General features: G+C 38.5%; 2 protein-coding genes across 2 annotated transcripts; both read left to right on the plus strand.

Moving 5' to 3' along the window:
- Positions 1–556: 556 nt before the first annotated feature.
- Positions 557–14,383, plus strand: LOC106159568 (high-affinity choline transporter 1). The gene is made up of 9 exons (XM_013535879.2): positions 557–994; positions 1,701–1,808; positions 2,461–2,616; positions 11,043–11,191; positions 11,596–11,745; positions 12,128–12,257; positions 12,807–12,905; positions 13,451–13,569; positions 13,829–14,383. Exons 1-9 carry the CDS (start codon positions 820–822, stop codon positions 14,381–14,383), a joined length of 1,641 nt encoding a protein of 546 aa, XP_013391333.2. The 5' UTR covers positions 557–819.
- Positions 14,384–19,379: 4,996 nt separating this feature from the next.
- Positions 19,380–26,495, plus strand: LOC106159569 (high-affinity choline transporter 1). Its single transcript, XM_086994614.1, has 9 exons — positions 19,380–19,935; positions 20,456–20,563; positions 21,389–21,544; positions 22,034–22,182; positions 22,868–23,017; positions 23,290–23,419; positions 23,865–23,963; positions 24,815–24,933; positions 25,224–26,495. Exons 1-9 carry the CDS (start codon positions 19,761–19,763, stop codon positions 25,776–25,778), a joined length of 1,641 nt encoding a protein of 546 aa, XP_086850740.1. The 5' UTR covers positions 19,380–19,760; the 3' UTR covers positions 25,779–26,495.
- The last annotated feature ends 707 nt before the right edge of the window (positions 26,496–27,202 follow it).

The following is a 27,202-nucleotide window of genomic DNA, read 5'->3' on the forward strand; positions in this document are numbered from 1 at the left end:
TCTTGACATCATTTAGAAATATGCTTCAGAATATACAGGTATATTGCCCTCTGCAATTTATTTGCTATTAAAATCGGAGTACAAGTTTACATCATTACGCATTCCTTGCATCTTTATGTAAATGCAAAGCCAAAGGGTAGAGTCACTTATTTCATTATTCATGAAGCAAGTGTTGTGGTTCAATGACACGGGCATACCAACAAAATATTATACACAGCGAGAATGTCTCCTGATTTTTTTAGACCTACTTTCTAAATACCTCCCCCTGGTCAAATCCAATCTGTCATACATTGCACCTGTTTGATTATCAGATATTCGTATGTATCATTTACCTAACGTAGCCTAATATTTATATATACAGTACACATGTATCATAAATAAAAGCAGCAATCCTTAGTTCCCTATATGCAGAACATGTAAGCCATCTCTCAGGTATGTCCTGATTTGATATGGATAACAATAAAGCTTTTGTGCCTATAATCTTAATATGTAGGCTAGTGGGGTAACACACACATCTGAAGATTACTGCTTTGCATTACCAGAGCACGTATGTAAGAAGATGTTAAATATCGCCGGATTTCGTCGTTTACATTTTACTAGGGCCATCTGCCTCAAGGTATTCTGTACACGATACCCTTATGCACAACTTTGTAAGGTTATAAAGTGTGGGGCAACATCAAAGAAAAAACATAAAAAAAGATGAATATTAAATGTGATTCTTGTCTACCTGCTCGCCTACGCCGCAGGAAAACTAACAATACACAATTTGAGCATCTTCGTTGACGAATTACTCAGAAATTGCGACACACTATACGCAGCATGGCCTTGCACGTCTGGGGCCTAGTAGCCATCATCATCTTCTACATCCTCATCTTCATCTTGGGTATCTGGGCGGCAAGGAGGAATAAGAAACGAGGGAAGGAGGAGAAGAGTGAGGACATCTTGTTAGCAGGGAGAAATATTGGGCCGTACCTTGGCATTTGTACTCTGACAGGTAAACGTTAGGTCCGAAATACTAATATTCTAGATTTAAAGGCCAGAAGGAAAAAAAAGGTAAGGGGAAAATAATTTTATTGTAAACTTTGACTTTAAATCATCGCATTATATACTATTTTAGTGAAGACATTGCATTTCGCCTTATCGAATTTAAAACAATAAGTAACTGAAAATCGCCCAGCACTCTAAAATCTCTAATCACTCTAATCAAGGGGACAAATTGATTCTTAATTGACTGTTTAATCAAAGAAAAACTATGTCTTGATGTGTAGACATTGTTAAATCCCACAGTTTGAACAAACGTATATATCATTTAGTGGCGTATATGAAACAATGGTCATAGCTCCATGGTTGTATATGTAATACACTAAAAAATCTAATGCCTAGTTGACAGAATAAAAATAGTATTTACCAAAATATATATATATAAGTGCCAAAGCATGCGCTACAACCATCAACCAACAACAACAAAACTACCCAAGTGAGATAGGTGTTGGAAGTAGCTTTATTGCAAGGCCATTATTCCACTGATGCCAATTTTTGTTACTACTGGTTAATTGATCGCTATTGTTGCCATGAATGCCATATTTTGTTAGTACTGGTTAACTGATCGTTATCGTTGCCATGCATGTTGTTACTACTGATGTAGTGATCGTTATTGCCCCCACCCACCCCTCCTCAATTTTATCTTTCATTGTTTCCAGCCACCTGGGTGGACGGCTCTATGATCAGTGGTGTTGCCGAGGGTGTCTACACTTCCGGTCTGGCTGCTCTCCAAATGCCGCTAGGGTATTCCATGAGCACGGTCGTAGGTACTGTAGCGCTACATGAGACACGCTGAAATAGTTACGTTTGCCAGTATAGGTGTGCAAGCAGTACCAAAAAGACATCCAGATATTTTCAAGGGACATTTCCTGTTTCAGAATATGTCTAAATTATATAACTGTCTTTAAAAATTGCCACAATGGGCAGTCAGAACGAGGCGTTGGTTAGAAATTGGTTTAAATTAAACGATCGGCAAAAATACGGAGGTACAAATAACATCAACATGTAATCCTGTAAGTCATACTTCCAAAGTGTATTTTGGACGTCTATTAATGATTTTATGTGTCCTTTTAATAAAGTTAGTTTCATTATATTTCAGTCATATATGAAACACACCTTGTTTGGTAACGTGTATATTTTGGCAGGACGCGTGGGCATGTAGCATCTCGTTCACTGCAAAATTATTTCATGAATTACAATTTCGGTGGTCAATGTGGATGACTCAGAAATCATGACGTGAAATCATGACGTGTTAAACCCGTTGTTTCTTTAAGAGTTGCAAAAAAAAAAAAGAAAAAAACACTTTGTTTTTATAAAATTTATAAAAATATTATAAACATAAAGACATTATATAAACATATATTTCTGTTGAAAATCGATCGCTTCCACAAATACAGTTCCATCACATATTCTCCCCAGCTGCATTATTCTTTGTGAAGAGGATACGCCAGGATGGCACAGTCACTATGCTGGACCCCTTGGAACGGAAGTTTGGTAAAATTATGACCGGGTTTCTGTTTCTGCCAGCGCTGTCAGGAGATATGTTTTGGTGCGCAGGAACCTTGTCGTCATTAGGTGAGTAAGGACGCATTCCAAAAACGGACTAATCAGTCCGGCGATCTAATGAGACCGCCCCACTTAAATGAGTGTTGCGTGTTGCCTTGCTATGATGCTTCTCGGGATCTATTCAGTGTTTATTAGGGGATACAACGAATAAAACTGCAAGCGTTTCAGTGGGTCGCCAAATATGATCCGCAGACTAGTTAATCCACTGTTGTGAATGTGGCCTTTGTCTTCATGCTGCTCGTATTCCATCTGGCTCATTTCCTAATTTCTGGCCATTCATCTAGTATTGAGTTAAAACCTTACTTCATAGCTTTTCGCCTACATATTCATATTTGGAAACACACACGTACGTGTTGTGAGTTCTGCTTTATTACATTTAAGATTCCCGCGTCAAGTCACATGGTACCAGGTGTCATGCGACACCTGGCGTGACGCATAAACAATACATAGACGAATACACTACATTCCTCCCCATCATATTTTCAAAACATGCTTATATACAAACCACTGATGATTAAGATAAGTGTGAAGTAATTACAATTGTTGACATAACTTTAACATACATACGGATTACACTTTATCAACAGCATCTTAGTCAACCCTTGCTTTAAATGACAATGTTATATGTATTGTATGCCTTACATCAGCACAGTTAATGATAATGAGATCTATTTTTGTGCATAGTAAATAATATTTGTGGATATACATTACATATTAACGGCACATATAAATACATTATTTCCTTATAACTAAGGTAACATGTTGTGTTAACCCCATAGGATCCAGTTAATGCTGACCCATAAAGCTCTGCTGTGCCCAATTAATTCTGTGAGCTAGCCTTGAAAAGCCGGGTCACCTCAGTAAATTGGTCAAAATTTATTTGTTTGCCTTTATTACCCATACAAAGTATACATTTTTAAAAAGCCAATATTTCAAGCTAAATGAAAATAGAATTACATTTAAATTTAACATGCAGTATCAAAAGTTATAGCCGGTTAAAAACTACATTTTAATTTGGCAACGGGTAAAATAAAACAAAGTTGATTTATCTTATGCACATCAATTTTTTATTTCTACATACATTTGCCTGAAAATTCACAGGGATGATGTCAATTATAGTAACTTTCAATTCAGGAAATTTCAGCAATTTATCTCTATCAATTTTCAAGTTATGATCGTTTTTCTATCAGGTATACCAGCTTTTCAGCTCACCTGAACATCGTGGCCAGAGCTGAATAGAAGTCAAATTTTTACACCATCTATGACAAAAATATCTTTAAAACTTATATCATGAATAAAGGAATATCATCCCCACTGCCTATATCACTGTCACTCGTAAACACCTTATCAGTGTCGTAGTTTTCAATCATTTCAATAACAGTATTCATTCACAGGCCCCTTCCGTAGTGAGAAGTCGCCATTTTGATTTTACTTTCACCAGCTAGGTCTAGAAAATCGCCAATTTCTCGCTCATATATATTTCTATAGTCCTTTATATCATAAATAAATGAATATCAACGCCACTGTCTATGTTACTGTCACACGAAAACTTCTCTTCAAAGTCCGGATTTTCAATCATTTCAATAACAATATCCCTTCGCAGGTCCCTACCGTAGCGAGGAGCCGCCATCTTGATTTTACTTTCTCCAACTAAGTCTTGAAAATCGCCGTTTTTTCGTTCATATATATTTCCATCGCCTTTAAAAATGGTGGCAATGAGAGACAAGAAACATACCCGGATGTTAAACTATATATCATTTCATGACTCACGATACAAAAGAGTACAGAAGACGATCTTTCCAAGATACGCACATATGCGGTTCTGGGCGTTTGGGGTAAACGATAATTGAACCGCACATATGCGGTGACGGGCTCTATGGGGTTAAACAGTGCATACTTTCAAGTCCCATATTTTTTATATATAAATGTGCATACATTACTGCATAAACGGCACATATGAACTTTACTAATTATGCTAAATCTGCATTATCAACATGACACATGCACTTTACTCACAAGACTGTGCTGTGCATCCAAACAGCTTCAGAATACAAACAACTTTTACAAATGCCTTGATAAAGTTAACGACATATAATTGTGTCACTTGTATGAATAGAATATTGAATGCAAATACAGGCTCAGTATAATGTAGCCAATAAATGTATGTAAAACATAGTCAATGTTCGGTTCAAAGTCAATAGAGTTCACAGAAAATGTCCCATTATCTCAGTAAATTGTCCTTGGCATAACGTATTGTAGTGGATATCGCTGTCACATCTGTTAATAATAACATTAGTTCTGAGTCTTCCTCTCAACAATAACGTATTGGAGGTATAACTGTTCTGCCACTTCTCGTAACAACAGCATCTTTGACAGTTCTATCACCTTGCGGTTGGTCATCACCCACATTAGGAGTCACACATTTAGCTTTGGAGGGTTTTAGGGCCCCCCTTCCCTTGCAGGGTTTTAAGTGATCATGATGCACCACCACAACTTTTCTTTTTGTTTTTATCTTATACAAAATTGGAGAAAGCACCTCAATAATTTTGAAGGGACCGAGCCATACAGGCTGTAATTTCTTTGAACGACCGGGTTTTGACATGTTATTATATCTATACACTAGGTCACCTTTACAATATTGTGTCTGTCTGGCATTTGCGTCATAGTACGCTTTTTGTGTCTTTAAATTTTCGCCGAGACATTTTCTGGCCAACTCGTGAACGCTCTCTAGCTTTTCTTTTAATTGCATGACATAGCTATTTGGTTCAACATCCCCTTTAATAGATTTTAAACCAAACGTAAAATCAATGGGCTGTCTAGTTTCCCTTCCAAACATCAACATGTTTGGGGTCAGACCTGTTTGTCTGTTAGGGACCGCCCTGATTACGCTAGTAATTAAAGATAAATGCTCATCCCAATTACTGTCCTGTCCTTCCAAATAACACCGTATGCACTGCATAATAGTCCTATTCTGACGCTCCACAGCGCCATTTGAACACGGCCTGTACGGACTAGTTTGGGTTTTGTTAATAGAAAGTAAACTGCAAACATTACTAAACAATTCACTTGTAAAATTGGCACCCATGTCGGAATGTATGATTGTCGGACAACCAAACCTAGCAATGAAATTGTTCACCAATGTTTTGCTAACTGTATCTGCAGTTTGATCCGGTAAGGGATACGCTTCCACCCATTTAGTGAACTGACACACGACAACTAAAATGTACTTATTCCCTGATTTACTGGGAGTAAGTGGTCCTAAAATGTCTATGTGAACTCTCTCTAAAGGTGCACCGGCATGGAAATTTTGCAATTCAGCTCTGAATTTCCTGCTTGCTTTTTTATTTTTTTCACAAGCCACACATGAGTTGACATACAGTTTGCAGTCGGTAGTCATTCCATACCAAAATACACTTTGTCTCAGCTTAGAAAGAGTCCGAGCAATCCCCTGATGACCTGAAATAACAGGGTCATGACACAAAGATAAGGCTTCCTGTTGAAATTCTTTGGGTAATACCAAAAGAGGGTTAAAAGAGCCCTTATCAAATCTGCTGTAATATAAAACACCATCCTTCATGGACAGCAAATTGAAATTTGTCCATAAAAATTTCACAGCTGTCGAGCACAGTTGCAACTCCTCTTGAGAAGGACTTACATTTTCCTCAATCCAACCTATCACCTTTAATAAGTGAGGATCTTTTAATTGCGCTTCTCTGAGTTGACTTGCGGTATACTTTGCAAACAATTCAACATTCCCAGTATTTTCCCTGGATGGGTCTACAGCAGGTGTAACAGTTTTCACGCTTCTTAGAGACAGAGACCCTATGTAATCGACATCTTTGTTAAATCTGTCCCACTCTTCATGAAGCCTGGTACAGTGATGACAGCCTCCACAAGGTAACTTTGTCACATCACAACCAGCTTCATAGTAATTACAGTCCTGGTGCTGAAGAGGGATTCGTGACAACGAATCAGCATTACTGTGGTTTTTACCCGATCTGTGCTGAATTTCGAAATCATACTGGGCCAATTCCTCCATCCACCTTGCTAAAACACCATTGAGCAATTTAAAACGCATGATCCAAGTCAAACTGCAATGATCTGTCCTTATTACAAACTTTCTACCAAGTAGATAGTGCCTGTATTGCCGAGTAAATCGGACTACTGCTAAAAGCTCCTTTTTAGTCGTGCAATAACGACGTTGACTAGGAGTGAGAGCAAAACTACCATAACTAATGACCTTTTCAGTGTCATTCTGCACCTGTATGAGCTCAGCTCCAATACAAGTATCACTGGCGTCCGTGTCTAAAATAAATAAACCATCACTGTCTGGAAAGCTCAACACGGGACTATGGACCAAAGCCTGTTTCAAGTCATTGAATGCAACTTCGTGTTCATTAGTCCAATTAAAAACACTTTTGTTTTTGGTCAAACCATACAGTATACCAGACATAGCAGCAAAACATTTTATGTGACTTCTATGGTAATTAACTAGACCAAGAAATCTTTCCACGTCTTTCTTACATTTTGGACGTGGCCAACGTTGAACTGCTTTTATACTGTCAGGATTTGGAGCAATGCCATTCTCATCTACCAATTTACCCAAATAGAGAACACTCCTTTTGAGTAACGAACACTTGGATGGTTTTAATTTCAATCCATTTTCTTTGAATCTATCCAACACCAGTGCAATATTGGCTATAGAATCATCAAAACTGTTCCCAAGCACAATAACATCATCCAAGTAAGCGAGTACTTGTCTCCACGTTAAACCATGCAGAACGGAATTGACTGCTCGCATGAAAGTAGCAGGGCTGTTAGTCAAACCAAACGGTAGTCTCTTAAACTCAAACAAACCGTACTTGGTCATAAAAGCGGTTTTAGACCGGGAGCTTTCCTCAACTTCAACCTGATAATAAGCACAGTTCATATCAAGAGTGCTGAAATACCGAGTGCCCGCTAAAACATCTAAGCATTCGTCTATCTGTGGTAGTGGATACACATCCTTAACGGTCACTTTATTTAAAGCACGAAAATCTATGCAATATCTCAAAGTGCCGTCCTTCTTTCTCACTAAAACAGGAGGGGACGCCCATTCGGAACAAGAGGGTTGCACAATGTCAGCGGCTAACAATTTATCTAATGTTGCCTTTTCCTCTTGCTCGAAACCCATAGGTGTGCGTCTCAGTCTCTGTTTAACAGGTTTGGCTTCGTTGGTATCGATTCTATGTTTAATCTTTGTAAAATGACCGATATCAAATTCAGATTTGGAAAAAACATCGGCATATTTTGTCAAAAGATTGCCTAATTTGAGAGACTGCTCATCAGACAAATCCTCACTAGATCGTTTCCACAAATCACGCACGTGTTCAGGAATATTATTCTCCACATCGTTAGAGTTCACATCAACTTTTAACACCGAGAAAGACTGGTGCACATTTGAACCATCAACACTCTCAGGATATCCCAGTACACTGTCAATCTCTTCCAAATCACCCATCACATGACCTGCTTTTAAGGTAATTGACTTATCAGTCTCATTCCTTAGAGTGAGTAAACAACTGAGGCAATCATCCGTATAATCGGTGCTTATCAACCCATAGGGCACCGAAAGACCTTTCTGATCATATTTAGGGGCATTGAGTAAAAAGGTTTTGTTCCTTTCCGCCAAAAAGGGAACTTGAACAAACTTCTCAGAATGCGGCGGAACAGCCACTTTCTTTGATAAAATAACACGATTCGCCACTAAATAATTGTCACTACCTTTTCTTATGGAGGCATGAACTTTATTGCGTCTTCTATCTGAAGGATCTGGTCTGGTCAACGATATGAAATTGTTTTCCAGACAGATGTCACACTCAAACATTTTCAAGAAATCTAAACCCAATAAAACATTGTCTGGGATAGGAGCTGCAAGTACTGTCCATTCATACACTTCTGAACCACTTGTTACTAACTATGGTCACTTGTGCTGCCGTGTCGATAACAGCGTTAGTTTTGAATCCATTGATATGTATGGGGACCACCAAACTTTCGCCTTTGGCCATGCCATTACAATAAACAGTGTGTAAATATTTTGATGCATCTAGAAAGATCTACATAATAGTTGTTGAATACAGTCCGAGCTTTCGGCCCCTGGGCCTTCTTCGGGGAATATCTATGGATTCAAAACTAACGCTGTTATCGACACGGCAGCACAAGTGACCATAGTTAGTAACAAGCTGTTGTCACAAATTACTGGAGAAATTACTTACGGCGGGTACCATGACATAAAAGGTATACCGCAGATTAGCTTACGAGCAAGAGAAATAAAAGGCCTAAAATTAGCAATTGGTTCAGAAGTGTATGAATGGACAGTACTTGCAGCTCCTATCCCAGACAATGTTTTATTGGGTTTAGATTTCTTGAAAATGTTTGAGTGTGACATCTGTCTGGAAAACAGATATTCCCCGAAGAAGGCCCAGGGGCCGAAAGCTCGGACTGTATTCAACAACTATTATGTAGATCTTTCTAGATGCATCAAAATATTTATACTTCTATTATTACCAAGATCTATACGGTGAATCAACATGAATCCTCAAATAAACAGTGTGTGGGATCAGATTTGGTCCTACTGCATCTGAGGTCGATTGTTGGACCGCACAGGCGACCTGTTGCGGTTTAACGAATCACTGTTTTTCTGGGGACAATTGGTGCCTATGTGACCCATTTCATGGCAATTATAGCACCTTGTGATGCCCCTAGTGGGTGTACCAAACTGAGTGTCATTGCCCTTTTGTGTCTGGTTCACGGACTGACGGAATAACTGAATCAATTCTAACAACGAGGATTCAATGTTTTGCAACCTCTGCTCTGCATCATTCGACTGAAATGATTTTGTCCGATTAGGACTCGAGCTACGAGGTGAAAACTGAACGCGACTCACACTGGGTGGATTTTGGCGCTCAATATGATCTGTACATAGAGACTGGGGTTCTTTAAAAGTAACTTTGCGCACTTGCTTATTACAATTTTCATTGCGTAACCCCAAAATTTGCATATTTGCTCCACACGTACGGGCATTTTCGACCGCCTCTTCTAATGTTCTAGGTCTCATGCACATCACTTTCCCAACTAAATCTTTATCTAAACACCCACGTAAAAACGATTCAGTGGCCATTTGATTGAATAGGCCAGTACCACGGTAGGCAGACAACGCTAATATTCTCACACGTGAGCCAAATTCTTCATAGCTTTCGTTTTCTTTTTGTTTTATAGCGGCCAGTTCTGTTCGCGCCAATGATGAATTTTCAGTTTTTCCGAAACATTTCATAAGGGTATCTACAACACTGCGTAGCTGCATTCTTTCGTTAGGAGGTAGTTTTACAAACTCATCGAGGGCTTTACCTTCTAGAGAGGTGATCATGGTTTCATAGATTTCTTTGACTCCCCATCCCTTGCTCTCAGCAACGCAACATAATTTTACGTAATATGAATAGAAGTTAGTACTTCCATCATATGATTGAAAACGGGTGGGCGGCTGGGGGCAGGTAATGTGTGACTCATTGTATATGGGAAATGACCTACCTGTTGGAGGTGGTTGTCGGTTTTCGTCAGTATACAGGGGAGTGTCCACTGGCCGCGATCTTTGCGTGGGAGTGAATCTGGGTACATCCTCACGGTATTGTCGGTGTGGCCCTCTCCGATCAGAATTCTGACGTCCATAACGGCACGCTGGCACGGTTGGATCACTGACAACTGGCTGCCCCGGGTCTGGTACAAAATCAACATTTTGACTAAATTGCTCAGCTAAACCATGAGTTGAAGACTCCGTTGAAGTATTGGAGACAGGTGGAGCATCAGCATCATGAGGATCATTTATTTCAATGTGTCCTTGCTGAGCATGAGTCAAGGGTGAAACTGAATTTTCCAATAAGGATGTATTGTCACGTCTCATATATGAGATAAATTCTGTTTGAAATTTCTGCAATCCTTCTGTCATTTTATAAACATTTTCACATAGTCCTTCAAATTTTGAATTTAAGTGTCTAATTTCGTTTTCCATTCGTGTAATCCGTGTTTCCTCACCACTATTGTCAATTTCATTTGAGCAAAGAGGCTCCATGTTGTTTAAAATCGTAAAATCGTCATTCAACGTAATAAAATGTGACCATCCTTGTCGCCATTGTTGTGAGTTCTGCTTTATTACATTTAAGATTCCCGCGTCAAGTCACATGGTACCAGGTGTCATGCGACACCTGGCGTGACGCATAAACAATACATAGACGAATACACTACATACGAACACATGTCCAGAATTGCAATACTACGGTAAATGCTCTTGATTTTTACGGGAACAATATATAGACATACATGTTTATCAGAATATTATAATAGTTTTCCTTTACTAATAGCCTATAGTTAAGTTCCATAGAATGTAATTTATATATAATCAGGTACCACCTTGACCGTAGTGGTTGGACTAGACCACTGGATCGCCATCACGGTGTCGGCTGCTGTGGTCCTGATATACACGTTGTTTGGGGGCCTTTACTCGGTCTCCTACACCGACGTCATGCAGATGGTTTTCATATTCCTCGGCTTGGTAGGTACAACGAATGTAGTTTATGCAGTACAGATAAAGATGTATGTTTCTGGTATATGGCAGGGATCGGATTGGCTATATATGTCTAAATGATGCTGTTCTGAGAAACAACATGAAACAGAATTCTTGCCCTAGAACGGAAAAATTTATGCGTCTCTATCGCCCTTCGCTTTTGGTGTTTTTAACCAGATTTAAATGACAGTCATGTCACTTCTCAGAATGAATCATTATCCGCCATTTTGACGAATATGGTTCCTTCCTTTGTAGGACCTGATATATTTGGTCCAGAAGGCTTGTTTATATTTTTATGTTTTATAATTAGTTCCATACAATTTACAATTTACTTACAATATAATAACATGTTGTTGAAACCAGAAAGAGGGTTGTACGTACCGTTTTTCCAGTGGATAACCATTCCATTTGCAATGTCAAGTCCATATATGACGTCACTATCAGAGACATCACAGAACTGGGTTGGAACCATCCATAGCCGTGACGTCAGCACTTACGTCGATGTGACGTTACAGTTAGTACTAGGAGGGATACCGTGGCAGGTATGTTTCTTTTTTATTTGATAAACATTTCACATAAATGTTTGCGATATGAAATCCCAATCCGCTTACTTGTTATAACCGTTATTTGTTATTTGTAATATACATGCATTAGTTTAATTTCCTTGTTTTTTTTCTTCTTATCTGTACGTTTTGGATGCAAATGGTTTTCAAATCTGTGTAACGTCATGTTATTTTACAGGAAGCAATCTTCTTTTCATTCAATTATAAATTTTATAAATTAATAACATTTCCATCGTCGAACATCTTTTATTTCTCTTTAAAATAAACATTTGCTGGGTGGGCATTGTTACCTTTTTGACAAATTGAAATAAGAAATAAAGAAAACATTAACATTATAATATTATGAAGTCCCACCGTGCAGGTCCTGTGGCAGCGCGCCCTGGCGGTGAAATCAGTTAAGGTGGCGAAAGTGACCATGTACGCAGGCGCATTTGGAAGTATTGTATGTACCGTTCCCCCACTTCTCATTGGGATGACTGCAGTGTCTGTCGGTAATTGTTTTCTTTTTAATTTCAACGTAAACGTGGGTGTTCATGAAGTTAGAGTGAACTAACAATTTTGAAAAATAATTTGATGATTTGATTTATAATTGATATGATTATATTTATAGGAATATGTTTGGTTATTGATTAAAGGGTTTTTACATGTTACAATAAAAAGTAAACAATGCTAAAATATTTGTATAGCACGGTTTAAAGAAATTATATATATATATATATATATATATATAGATAAATATGAATAAAATGAATATATGTCAAAACTAATTGAATCACACAGTTATCATATAAATCGATTTTCTTACATGAAGGTCTCTGAACAAGAATTTAATTATATATATATATATATATATATATATATATATATATATATATATATATATATATATATATATATTTTTTTTTTTTTTTTTTTTTTTTTTTTTTTTGGAATTTGAATAATTGGCAGTGAATTTTAGTAGCTGCAACAACTAGGATGAAATATCAAAGGTGCTGTGAAAATAGCTGCTTATTAATTGTGTAATGATTGGATTTTTAAAGATTGGAATTCCACAGAATATGAAGGAGAACTTCCTTTTGCGGAAGATGATGTAAAACTGATCGCACCTCTTGTTCTGCAGTACGTCTGTCCTTTTGCTGGTGAGTCCATGTAATATTATGGTGTTATATGGGATATAATTAAATGGCTTATAATAAGCTTCACTGTGATCTAAATTTGACAAGTTTGTAAGGAAATAAGAATCAAAATTAAATTTCATATGAAAGGGATCAGGTAAAATAATGAAAACAAAGAATATAATATATGTATAATGAGCACTCGACAGTAATTTTATATACTTACTCCTCTTCATGTTATTCCTATTTCTGCCAAAATGGTAAAATGGTCTGTGTTGCTTTTCAACAGCATAGCTGAAAAACGTTTATAGATGGATCTTCATGAATTTTTCAGGATAGGTCGGAATGGGCCTACGTAAGAAGACATTCGATATTAGTGGTGATCTGTGATTCAGAACACCGTCCGAAAATAAGATTGTTGCCGTTACGGGATAGGACCAATAGTCTTTATTTTATGCAATATGTGTGCTCTCAACAACCACAACGTATTAGGCTGTAATACTAGGCGTAGGTCTTTGCTGAGTTTTTTTTCCTTGCTTTTTTCTGAATTTGTGTTTCTTGTTTTATAGTTTCTCTGATTGGTCTTGGTGCCATTTCCGCTGCAGTGATGTCGTCTGCGGACTCAATCTTGCTTTCGTCCAGCTCCATGTTTGCTATCAATGTTTACAAACCCGCCCGAATGGGAAAGGTATGCTCAAGTATAACCGCGAGTGAAAGTAATACACGTAAGGAAATATGCTGAATAAATCATGCTACAAAAAAGACAATTACTGGGATAATAGCACTAATTGACGCGGAAAAGAGGGGGAATTAGCAACAGCATATATAACAGACGATTTTTGAAACAAAAGTTTCCTATTAACACAACAAACGTACATAATTTGCAAGACCTAATAACACAATGCTATACATGTACATGAACGTACGTGCATGCCTTTTCTCTCTAGGCCAGCGAACGTGAGATTATTTGGGCTATGCGAGTATTTATGACACTCATGGCCATTCTGACGACGGTGTTGGCCATCGAGATCACCAGCATCTTCGCTCTTTCCATCTTGAGTTCCGACCTTATCTACGTCATCCTGTTCCCTCAATTGACGGCAGCCCTGTTCGTAGACTCAGCCAACATCTACGGGTCCATTGCTGGGTACGTCTTGGGATTGATCATCCGGGTACTTAGCGGAGAGCCGTTGTTAGGTCTGCGAGCAGTTCTGCGGTGGCCTTGGTATGAAGCTGAGACGGATTTCCAGCCGTTCCCCTATAGGACGGGTTGTATGCTGCTCAGCTTGATAACTATTCTGCTCGTGTCACACGTCACAAACGTCGCTTTCCGTGCTGGTTGGTTGCCATGGAGATGTGATGTGCTGCATGGCGTCGTTGGGGGCCAGATCGAAAAGGAGGCTACTTCTGAGAGACAGACAGCTCAGAAAGGAGCTAAGGCAACGGATGATGGAGTTAGTCTTGACGTTTGTCCCAATAAAGATAAACAAGAGTCCGAATAAATCTTTATATCTTATTTGACTTTAATTCAGGTATTTTCTGGATTGACTTGATCTTATTTATAAACATTAGTTATTTGAGGTGTTGCACCAGTTAATAAACTCTAATGTCCCGTGTCCAGTGTAGGCCAACATTAATAAAAGTACCTGGGACTAGAGCAAACGCCGTTGTTCTATTCGTCCGGAAATTAGAAAATTGCTTTATTTTACCTTCAAAATAGGGACATATGAGGGGAAGTATTTTATTGGATGCTTTAATTTCAGTCAGTCTTTAGTTAAACCCCATTTCCATAGATTTTAGATCGATCTATCCCTGTGGGGAGTCTCACTTGATTACTGTCAGCTTAGCCGGCTTAAGCGTCTATCCCGCCTACTGAAAGCTATAAGGGGGTTATTATCTATGGTGCGCGCTCGGCTGACTGCAATTAAGCGTGAACCCCCAGGGAGTTAGGTCGATCAAAATCTTAATCCCTGGATCGATCTAAATCTCTGGGACAGTTTAGAGTTATATATTGACACATATATTTCGACAGATGTTCTTCCGTATATTTTTAATATTTAACTACATGTATGTGGATTTACTTGTAACTGTTTAATCATTAAAATGTAACAATGCGGTAGTGAATACGTAATGTATTGCAGCCAATGCGAATTGCAGTATGTGTATAATAAACACATGCATCACATAATTTTTTATTAAATAACCACGCTCGGCTGTCACCTTGGTTGGATAGTAAACGGTTGTCGTAAAATCGCTAAATGATATTGAAACCGGGTTCATAAACTTGAAAACCACCTAGGACAACCTTAGACTGCCACATTAATCCAATACAATGCAAAAATAAACTATAACAAGTGGTTAAAGCCTTCAAACCGAATGTCGTAAAGTCCCCATATACCTCCATAGAGACAATAAAATAGAAAGAGCTTGTGAAACAAAACTCAACCATTTTCAACATAGTAATCAAAATAAAATACTGCCAGGCATCGGAGCGGCCTAAAACTTGGCACGCTTACCGCAAATACTGCAGGCTACATCACCCCGTCGCTCGTATGTAAATTCCGTGCATGGTCAAACCGTAAATCAAAATTCCACCTCTGATGTTTATTTCGGTCCACTCTAACCTTCAATTCAGGAAATGACGTAACCGCAGAGGTCGTATTGTCCAATGGCATGGCTTCTTTTTCGTAATTGGAGGTTAGAGTGGACCGAAATAAACATCAGAGGTGGAATTTTGATTTACGGTTTGACCATGCACGGAATTTACAAACGAGCGACGGGGTGATGTAGCCTGCAGTATTTGCGGTAAGCGTGCCAAGTTGTAGGCCGCTCCGATGCCTGGCAGTATTTTATTTTGATTATTATGTTGAAAATGGTTGAGTTTTGTTTCACAAGCTCTTTCTATTTTATTGTCTCTATGGAGTATTATAGGGACTTTACGACATTCGGTTTAAGGCTTTAACCACTTGTTATAGTTTATTTTTGCATTGTATTGGATTAATGTGGCAGTCTAAGGTTGTCCTAGGTGGTTTTCAAGTTTATGAACCCGGTTTTAATATCATTTAGCGATTTTACGACAATCGTTTACTATCCAATCAAGGTGACAGCCGAGCGTGTATATAACGGTACATTTATTGTCAGAATATAATGACTGTTTCACAATATGTTCAGTTTGGAATAAATTAGGAATCAGTCTTACTCCACCAACTTCTCCGAATCATTTATGGACCCTATGATCGCCGTAATCCCCATTTCCTCTTATGCATACCCAGGTAACGGGGTGGCTGCCAGTCCTACCGTAGAGTCCCATATTATAGAGAGTGCAGATATACTCGAGTCTACTGAAATGAAGTCACTGTCCCTGACTAAAGAGGTTGGGAAAAGAGCTGATTGGGCGAGAGAATAAAAGCACGTGCAAACCCAGAACACCGATTGGCCGTGCACACCAAACAGAGCCAAAAAGATAAAAGATAAAAATACAAGTAAAGGTTCGCCTATCAGAATAAATTTGGTCGGCAAGCAGAGTGAGAGCAGAGCCGGGAGAAACTTGATGGTAACAAGAGGAGTTTCTGAGAATTCACTCTCAACTGCAATGGTTTAAAGGGAATTGGTCAATGGCACTTTTGAAGCTGCATATGTAAAATAAAGTAAATAAAATAATGCAATAAGCTGAATTCCAAAATAAAGGCGTCCTCCAGTGCAGGACACAGGGTTGACTGTGTCTTTCAAATTTTAAACGCCCTTTTCTAGCCAAAGCACGCCGCATTGCGAACTTTCGTCGCGGGAACTCGCTTCATTTACATCCGTCTTGGTGGGAGATTTAAGTAGAGAGTTCAGAAAGATAACGCTCCCTGGTGTGTCAGAAAGAGCCCGACCCCCCTCACTGCCCTCCCCCCTTCAGCCTAGAATGATATTATATACCTATAAGAGTTTCGGCATATTTATTAACCATAATCTGGAAATCACCTGGTACCTATAAGATATCTTGACATCATTTAAACATATATAAACATACATCTTGACATCATTTAAACATAAATTGCCCTCTGTAATTTATTTGCTGTTGAAATTGGAGTACAAGTTTACATCATTACGCATCCCTTGCAAAGCAAAAGGGTAGAGTTACTTATTTCATTATTCATGGAGCAAGTGTTGTGGTTCAATGACACGGGCATACCAACAAAATATTATACACAGCAGATCGAGCAAGCAAATTAAGGAATTTTAATTATTATAAGGGCAGCAAAAAGCCTGGCTACACGTATGGCGGCATACAACATTGGTCAAAAAGGTTGTCCCACCCCCAGTTTCATGTGCTTTTATTTATAAATGATCACACCACAGGTGTTAATTGCTATGAATGGGGATTTTAATGCCAGATACCATAACTTACATGATTAGTGATACAGAAAATACAAACTAACGATGAAGATATCAAAATTTAATACCATTAATTCACATTTATTACATGTACCTCCTAAAATCCGATGTTCCACTGTCATTTCAACGGAGGTAAAGAAATGTCCATTAAATTAAATTGAATTGACACCACCAAATGTCACCTAATTTGCACACATTTAGCATTAGGGTGTGTTCGTTAAGGTCACTTGTCTATTAGCGTGTGTGTTTACCGCGTACTGTAATCATCTCATGTAGACAGTCATGCCACTGCCTTCAACAAGGTTAACAATTCTGTTTTGTGGAATATTGCCCTTTGTTTCCCAAAAAGCTTAGCGAAATTGGTCTGGACTATATGGAATTTGGTTCTCTTCTGGATTGCACTCTTCAATTCATGCCACGGGTGCTCAGTAGGTTTATTATCTGGATTTAAAGATGGTTTCTCCAGCCTCAGAACATTGGGATTCTGCAACAAATCATTCACCATATGATAACTGTTTGCAAGTGTACTGTCATGATGAAGGTTGGATCACCCCCGAAGTCCTCTCTTGCAGATGGAATGAGGTATCAGTTGAGAATGCTGGGTTCAGTGATCCCAGAACTACCAGAACTTGGTCACCCATCACTAGGAACAATTTGGTTTTGCTGAAGAATCAGGGTATTTCTTGTATGCCTTTGATGGTCAAATTAGGAGTCGTAGACATGTTGCAGAATGCTTTTTGGTAGGTTTGTGCAGGATAATATTGCCTGAGGTGTCAGGTCAGTCCACGTTTGGAGAGAATTCCAAGCCCATGGTTTTAGTGCATTGTTCTTTCCGGAAAAGAACGATACTTGGGCAATTCACTGAAACATTCTCAAAAAATATCTCACACTTTTGCAAGAGGTAACTTCAGGGATACTGCAGGCGTCATCATGGAAATGCACTTGCCCACAACTTTCGTCTGCTGAGTGATTTGTTGCAAAAACCCAATGTTCAGAGGATGGAGCAACCATCTTTGAGCCCTATTATTAACCATACTAAACATCTGTGGCATCAATTGAAGTGACCGATGCAAAGGAAAACGTAACTCCTAATAATCAGGACCAACTCCCCCCAAGCTCTTTCGGAAAATGGGACAATATTCCATAAAACAGAATTGTTACCCTTGTTGAAGGCAGTCCGCGCCACCTACAGGAGGTAATTACAATACGCAGTAAACACAAACGTTATTACACAAAGAGAATTCTAAATGAGTGAAAATTTGGTGACATTTGGTGGTGTCATTTCAATTTAATGGGCATTTCTTTGCCTCTGTGAAAATCACAGTCAAACGTCGGACTTTAGGGGGTGCATGTAATAAATGTGATTTAATGGTATTAAATTTTTATATCTTCACCGCTAGTTTGTATTTTCTGTATCACTAATCATGTTAGTTATGGTATCTGGAATGAAAATCACTATTTAAAATAATATTTTCCTGTGATGTGATCATTTATAAATAAAAGCACATGACAGTGAAGGTGGGACAACCTTTTTGACCAATGTTGTATGTACCGACAACTTTAGAGGTTGCGGCGGGGCTTACGAAATATGGGAAAAACTTGACAGATGGGATGGGGGGATATTTTGAAACTGGGATAAAAGAACGCGGTAAGGAAATATAACACCACTCGCCGTCCATTATTATCAGATCCACGGTCATCGGGCAAGATATGTGTCCAGTGGTAGTGATGGTGGGAGGTGGGGGGGGGGGGGGGCAAATTGGACCCCTCAGCAAAGGAACCCTCTTTCCCGTTCCAACAAATACTATTACAGTACAATGGAAAGAAGATCGTAATTACAATTATCCCCACCCTTGATAAAAAAATATCGCGGCGAGAATGTTTCCTGATTATTTTAGACCTACTATTTAAATACCCCCCCCCCCGGTCAAATCCAATCGGTCATACATTGCACTTGTTTGCTTATTAGATATTCGTATGTATCATTTACCTACCGTAGCTTAATATTTATATACACAGTACACCTGAATCATACAAGGATGCAGTGATCCTTAGATATCTATTTGCACGACATGCAAGTCATCACTCGAGTCTGTCCTCACTTGATATGGATAACAGTAAAGCTTTTGTGCCTATAATCTTAATATATATGCTAGAGGGGTAACACACACACGTCCTTCATCTGACGGTATCTGCTTTGCATTACGAGAGCGCGTGTGTAAGGAGATGTTTCAGATCGCTGATGGTTTTCGTCGTTTACATTAATCCACTAGCGGCATCTGCCCTCAAGACATTGTGTACATGACACCCTTATGCTCAACTTTGTAAGGTTATAAGGTGTGGGGCAACATCAAAGAAAACCATAAGAAGAAAAAGAAGACTATTAAACGTGCAACTTGTCAACCTGCTCAGCTGTTTGCAGCAGGGAAAACTTACAAAACACAATTTGAGCATATTCGTTGAGGAATTACATAGAAATTGAGACACTCTTTACGCAGCATGGCCGTACACGTCTGGGGCCTAGTAGTCATCATCATCTTCTACGTCCTCATCTTTATCTTGGGTATCTGGGCGGCCAGGAGGAATAAGAAACGAGGGAAAGAAACCACAAGCGAGGACATCTTGTTAGCAGGGAGAAATATTGGGACGTATCTTGGTATTTGTACTCTAACAGGTAAATGTTAGGTCCGAGATGCTTCATGTAGTACTGTACTCTTATGGTGCAGGGTTGGACAAATTGGAAGCGGATGAAAAAAGGGAAAAACGATTTTATTGTAACTTTTAACTTTAAAACATTGCATTATTATTTCAGTAAAAACATTCCATTTCGCCTTATCTAATTTAAAACAACAATTACTTGAGAATCGCCCAGCACTCTCAAATCGTATGGTAATTAAGTACACAAAGTTAAATTCCACAGTTTGAACACATGTATGGTAATTTAGTGGTGTAAATGAAACAACAGACACAGCTCCATGGTTGTAATACATTAGAAATAAAAGTAATGCCTAGATGTCGGAATACAAATATCATTTACCAAAAATTAATTGCAAGGACATTATACTATTGATGCCAATTTTTGTAAGTACTGGGCAACTGATCGTTATTGTTGCCACGGATTCCAATGTTGTTACTACTGGTATAGTGATGGCTATTGTTATCCCCACCTCAAATTCATCATTTATCGTTTCCAGCTACCTGGGTGGACGGCTCTCTGATCAGTGGTGTTGCCGAGGGTGTCTATACTTCCGGTCTGGCTGCTCTCCAAATGCCACTAGGGTATTCCGTGAGCACGGTCGTAGGTACTGCAGCGCTACATGTAGCACATCAAAATAAATCAGTTATTATACTGATTCATCTATGAAGATATACTTTTAAATCCAATATATAAAAACTTTTGGTCCGTGGCCTTCTTCAGGGATTTTTTAAAAAAATGATCAAATAAGGTACGTCTCAAATTTTTCATCTACTGCCAACTCCCAAAATGAATCAAACTAAGCTTATTCTTTATTTCAAAGGGGACACATTTTTTTAATTGACGCCCAAAATGCACTTTGGAATTAAGAATTACAGGAAAAAATGGTGTTGCTATTTGTATCACCGCATTTTTACCGAGCGTTTCATTTAAACCATCCTCTTACCAACACCTCATTTTACTGCCCAATATGGCGATTTCTCAAAACAAGTAGGTAATTTAGATATGTTTTAAGATATGAAACGTCTCTGGGCATTATCAGAAGCTTTTTTCGTACTGTTTTGATGACAAACGTTACAAATTTCGCGTGCCACATTGAAGATTCATATCAAATCAAACACATATTTAAGAAGTAAGCTATTATGCATTTATTATACAGCTGTGAAGATTTTTTTACTAACGTTTAAATGTTGGCAGGACACGTGGATATGCAGCATCACATTCATTTCAAACTTATTTGCTGTCTATCAAATTAATGTATCAAACCCAATGAAATTATGACGCGTTAATTCCGTCGTTTCTTTAATGATTGCAAAAAATAATTACTATAAAAGTACAATCAAAATCATACTGTACAATTAAAGACATACACATATTTTTGTTGAAAGTCGACCACTCCCACAAATACAATTATACCATATTTTCTGCCCAGCTGCATTATTCTTTGTGAAGAGGATACGCCAGGATGGTACGGTCACTATGCTGGATCCCTTGGAACGGAAGTTTGGTAAAATTATGACCGGGTTTCTGTTTCTGCCAGCGCTGTCAGGGGATATGTTTTGGTGCGCAGCAACGTTGTCGTCATTGGGTGAGTAAGGGCGCATTCAAAACAGCGGACCAATTAGTCCGCGGAACAAAAACATAGCCGACCCATAAGGCTTAATTATATGCTTCTTGCATGATGTCCGCGGATATTCTATCCAGTGTTTATAAGGGCACAGGACGGCAAACTGTTAAGATCGAGTGTCGCCATACTTGATCCGCTGTTGTGAATGCTGCGTTCATGTCGCTAATGGGATCATTTATATAGCATATGCCCGTTTTTCAACTGGCCTATTTCTGGTCATTCATCGTACAGTTGAATTAAAGCTTTCATTATTAGTTTCCAATTAGACATTCATATCTGGAAACACGTACACACACACGCGTACACGCCCATACTTGAAATACAACAGTTGATGTTTTTGGTTATTAAGGGAACACTAGGCTTATACATATATATCAGAATATTATAATAGTTTGCCCATTTTTATAGCCTACAGTGAAGTTCCAAAGAATGTAAATTGTATATAATCAGGTACGACCTTGACCGTAGTGGTTGGACTAGACCACTGGATCGCCATCACGGTGTCGGCAGCTGTGGTCCTGATATACACGTTGTTTGGGGGACTGTACTCGGTCTCCTACACCGACGTCATGCAGATGATATTCATATTCCTCGGCTTGGTAGGTAGTTTATGTAGTACAGGTATATGTTTCGGGTATAAGACAGGGATAGGATTGGACATATAGGCCCTATGTCTGAAGGATGCTGTTCTGAGAACAAGCATGCAACACATTTCTCGTTTTAGAGCGGAAAAGTTTGTCTCTATCACCCTTCGCTTTTTGTGTTTTTAACCAGTTCTAACAAGTTGTTCAGACTAGTAATTTATTCAATTTGAGTCGCGGGCTTGAGCGCGCTCCTCGTAATACGTGTCAATAGAAGTTTATAGCTCTTGCAATAAACGAGTTTTGATTTTTGTAACTAAACAGTGGTGTTGCGTTACTCTTCTCTCCGGGCATAACCCAAGTCGGGAATCGCGTACCGAACCTAGAATCCTTCAACGGTGGATTAGAGCCCTATATAGCGTCTAGATTATACCCACGGTATATCTAAGAACCTAGTACAAAGTGATGCAACCTTTCAATAATGCCACTGCTCCTATGAGCCACTGAGTGAATCATCAACCGACATTCTGAGGAAGATAGTATACGCCATTTTTGCTCCTTCCATTGTATGACGAAATACATTTGGTCAAGAACGTCTGTTTACATTTTATGTTTTATAAATACTTCCATTCAATTTTTGAGCACTTACAATATAATGAAATGTTATTGAAACCAGAGGGTTGTAAGTACCATTTTTTTCCAGTGGATAACCATTCCATTTGCTATGACAAGTCCATATATGACGTCACTATCAGAGACGTCACAGAACTGGATTGGAACCATCCATAGCCGTGACGTCAGCACTTACGTAGATGTGACGTTACAGTTAGTACTAGGAGGGATACCGTGGCAGGTATGTTTTCTATTATTTTAGAAATATTTTACATCGATTTTTGTGATATGAAACCCCAGTCCTCTTGCTTGATAGAAACGCAATTTGTTTCAAAACTGTATGGTATGTATATATGGTCGGCATTAGTTCAATTTATTTCTCTTATCTATACGTTTTGGATGCAAATGGTCTTCTCATCTGTTTAAAGTCCTGTTACTTTACAGAAAGCAGTCTTCTTTTCATTCATATATACATTTCATCAATTAATAATATTTCCATCGTCGCACGCGCAGGTCCTGTGGCAGCGCGCCCTGGCGGTGAAGTCAGTGAAGGTGGCGAAAGTGACCATGTACGCAGGCGCATTTGGGGGTATTTTATGTACCATTCCCCCACTTCTCATTGGGATGACTGCAGTGTCTGTCGGTAATTTTCTTTTTAATTTCAACGCGATCGTCGATCATAGGCGTTCATTGAAAAATAATTTGATGATTTGATTTATAATTGATATAATTATATTTTAGGGATATGTTTGGTTATTGATGAAAGATTGGTATATATATATATATATATTTTTTTTTTTTTTAATTTTTAATTTTTTTTTTTATTTCAATAATAATGTGGTGGGAGAACAGATATATAGGACTAAAATGAATACATGTCAAAACTAATTGAATCACACAGGCAATAATTAAGTCGATTTTTAGGCCTCTGAACAATTGCAAGAATTTAATATTTTAAGAACCTATTATTATATTTGGTTTTGGAATTTAAATAAATGACAGAGAATTTTAGGGACAACTAGGATGAAAAATCAAAGTAGCTGTGAAAAAAGCTGCTTATTAAATGTGTGATGATTGAATTTTTAAAGATTGGAATTCCACAGAATATGAAGGAGAACTTCCTTTTGCTGAAGATGATGTAAAACTGATCGCACCTCTTGTTCTGCAGTACGTCTGCCCTTTTGCTGGTGAGTTCATGTAATAATATAATATAATATAATATAATATAATATAATATAATATTTTATTATATAATGCGATTTATTATGATTTAAATTTGTGAAGTATGTGTGAGGATGGAAATATGATTCAAAACGAAATTTAACATGAAAAGGGTTATGTAAAATAAAGAAAATGTGCACCTAAAATTCAATGTATGTATAATGTACACTCGGCAGCAATTATATATTCCTACTCTACTTCATGTTAGGCCTACTTCTGCGAAAGCGGTAAAGTGGTCTGTTTGTTAGTCAACATTATAATTAAAACAGTCATGGATGGATTGTTTATGAAGTTTTCAGAATAAGTCGAAATTGGGTAACGTGAAAAAATAGGATATTAATGGTGATAAGTGATCCAGAACACCGTACGTAAATACCCGCAAGAAAACGCAGTAGATATTCCTGCGCAGTAGACTACTGCAATCATACTGCAAACATGCTTCAAATCTGCTTCGATTTGGGAGCTAATTAGCATATTTGAAACATGCTTCTATCATGCTGCTAATCTACTGCATTAATGCTCCTCTCTGTACAAACTTATGTACTTTTTGGAGTAGAATTGCAGTAGGTTATGCTGCATTTCTACTGCAAATATGCTCCACACCACTACTGTGTTAATGATTTTTTGCTACTTCGATACTACTGCATTTTCGTGCGGGTAAAATTCCTACCGCTGCGGGCAAGGACCAATAGTCTTCACTTTGTGCAAGTTAACGTGTTCTAAACAACCACAATGTATTATGGTATAAACCTAGCGGAGATCTTCGCTGAGTTGTTTTCTTGTTTTGTCTGTATATCTATGTTTCTTGCCTTTATAGTTTCATTGATTGGTCTTGGTGCCGTTTCCGCTGCAGTGATGTCATCTGCAGACTCCATCTTGCTTTCGTCAAGCTCCATGTTCGCCAACAATGTCTACAAACCTGCCCGAATGGGAAAGGTATGATCAAGTATAACCGCGCGTGAAAGAATAACACACTACATTATGTTGAAGATATCAGAACAATACATCACAAAACAATAATATCTGGTATAAGAATAATATTAGAGACTTAAAAGAGGGAGGATTATAAATTAAAACAGCAGCTCATGTAAAAGTGCTTGTTTTGTAAACGTGGCAAGAGGCCCCTATCAATACAAGTTAAAACTAAAACAAAACAAAATTTACAAGACATTATAGCATATTGCTATACATGCCCGTGTACGCACGTGCGTGCCTTTTCTTTCCAGGCCAGCGAACGTGAGATCATTTGGGCCATGCGAGTATTTATGACTCTCATGGCCATTCTGACGACGGTGTTGGCCATCGAGATCACCAGCATCTTCGCTCTTTCCATCTTGAGTTCCGACCTCATCTACGTCATCCTGTTCCCTCAGTTGACGGCAGCCCTGTTCGTAGACGCAGCCAACATCTACGGGTCCATTGCTGGGTACGTCTTGGGATTGATCATCCGGGTACTTAGCGGAGAGCCGTTGTTAGGTCTGCGAGCAGTTCTGCGGTGGCCTTGGTATGAAGCGGAAACGGATTTCCAGCCGTTCCCCTATAGGACGGGTTGTATGCTGCTCAGCTTGATAACTATTCTGCTCGTGTCACACATCACAAACGTCGCTTTCCGTGCTGGTTGGTTGCCATGGAGATGTGATGTGCTGCATGGCGTCGTTGGGGGCCAGATCGAAAAGGAGGCTACTTCTGAGAGACAGACAGCTCAGAAAGGAGCTAAGGAAATGGATGATGGAGTTAGTCTTTACGTTTTTCCCAATAAAGATAAACACGAGTCCGAATAGATCCCTATCTTATTTGACTTTACTTCAGTTATTTTCTACCCTAGGTTCTACATCCCGGTATTGCCAGCTCGATCTTGATTTCATATATAACCCATATCAACAATACCGGTGTAGCCTACCATGAAAATCTGACTCCCCTAAAATGTGACTCCCCAGTCAGATTTTCATTATGAAAATGTGACTCCCCAGTCAGATTTTCAAAATGAAAATGTGACTCCTCCTATGAAATTTTGAATCCCCCCCCCAAAAAAAAAAAACATTCCTTAATCTCATTTTATTTGAGTAAATGACCATGATATTGTAGTATGCATAACGGAGGATACATTGGCACTTTTTTATTTTGCAGGTGAAAATTTTCATGAAAAAAATGAGAAAATTAAAAATGTGCACATAATAAAAATCTGACTCCCCCATGAAAATTTGACTCCCCCTCCACAAAACTTGATATATCTTCTTTTATTTTGAGTATATATGACTGTGATCTTGTAGTATGTAAAATGGAGGATACATTGGCACTTTTTTGTGCTCTAGTGAACAGCAGCCATGTTACACTTCCGTCAATCAAATAGAACCGCTCCGCAGTGAATCTGCAGTTGAATGTCATCAGGCCAAAATGAAACGTAAAACAGATTTAATTCTGCTTTATTTAATTTTATTTGCTGTATTTGAGATGTAAAGTGAAAAAATAAAAAATATTCTTCGAAAAGAAAAGATTTATCCAATGTTTTTGTATTTTTTGCTTATCAAAGAACATTTAGTCCTGAGATATACACGTGCATAATACACGTGCTTGCCGTGTGCCAAATTTGACAGCTACACTGTATGCCCGATACCACTATAAGGGCTGCGCAATGGCTACACCAAAATCAGTATTTAAAGCAGAGTGTTGCTTTTATTGTGACACTGACCTTCGACTGCAAAATATTTTCAATTCAAACTTCTAACTCCGCGTCAGGCACTAAATGTTTCTTGTCTCGTCTGCACGAGATAACTTCAGCGCAAGGCGGGAAAGGCAGCTCCAGGCGGCTAAACGCGTGACGTACGAGACTTATGATTTCCAAATATGGATCCAGGCGGACACAGCTGTGACGTGTGGCTTCCAAATATGGAAGCGCCCCAGGCAAAATTTTAAGAAAGAACGCCCTCAGATTGTCGCTGTTCGTCAGAGCTAGTAAAAGCGACCCCATCGAAAAGGTATATTTAACAAGCTAGGTTTTACGTTGCTCTGACACTCATGGTATTATTTTCTGGATTGACTTGATCTTATTTATAAACATTAGTTATTTGAGGTGTTGCACCAGTCAATAAACTCTTATGTCCCATGTCCAGTGTAGGCCAGCATTAATAAAAAATACTTGGGGCTAGAGCACACGCCGTTGTTCTATTCGTTCGGAAATTATAACATTGCTTTATTTTACCTTCAA

Source organism: Lingula anatina, chromosome 8, assembly GCF_051362555.1.
Source record: "Lingula anatina isolate TDL-2025a chromosome 8, LinAna3.0, whole genome shotgun sequence".
In the NCBI taxonomy this organism is placed as follows: Eukaryota; Metazoa; Brachiopoda; class Lingulata; order Lingulida; family Lingulidae; genus Lingula; species Lingula anatina.

Coding starts and splice junctions, on each gene's coding strand:
- LOC106159569 (XM_086994614.1), top strand. CDS start 19,761: ATGGCCGTACACGTCTGGGGCCTAGTAGTCATCATCATCTTCTACGTC. Junction 22,183..22,867: donor TATTCATATTCCTCGGCTTG/GTAGGTAGTTTA, acceptor ATTTTTTTCCAG/TGGATAACCATTCCATTTGC. Junction 23,018..23,289: donor TAGGAGGGATACCGTGGCAG/GTATGTTTTCTA, acceptor TCGCACGCGCAG/GTCCTGTGGCAGCGCGCCCT.
- LOC106159568 (XM_013535879.2), top strand. CDS start 820: ATGGCCTTGCACGTCTGGGGCCTAGTAGCCATCATCATCTTCTACATC. Junction 1,809..2,460: donor TTCCATGAGCACGGTCGTAG/GTACTGTAGCGC, acceptor TATTCTCCCCAG/CTGCATTATTCTTTGTGAAG. Junction 12,258..12,806: donor GATGACTGCAGTGTCTGTCG/GTAATTGTTTTC, acceptor GGATTTTTAAAG/ATTGGAATTCCACAGAATAT.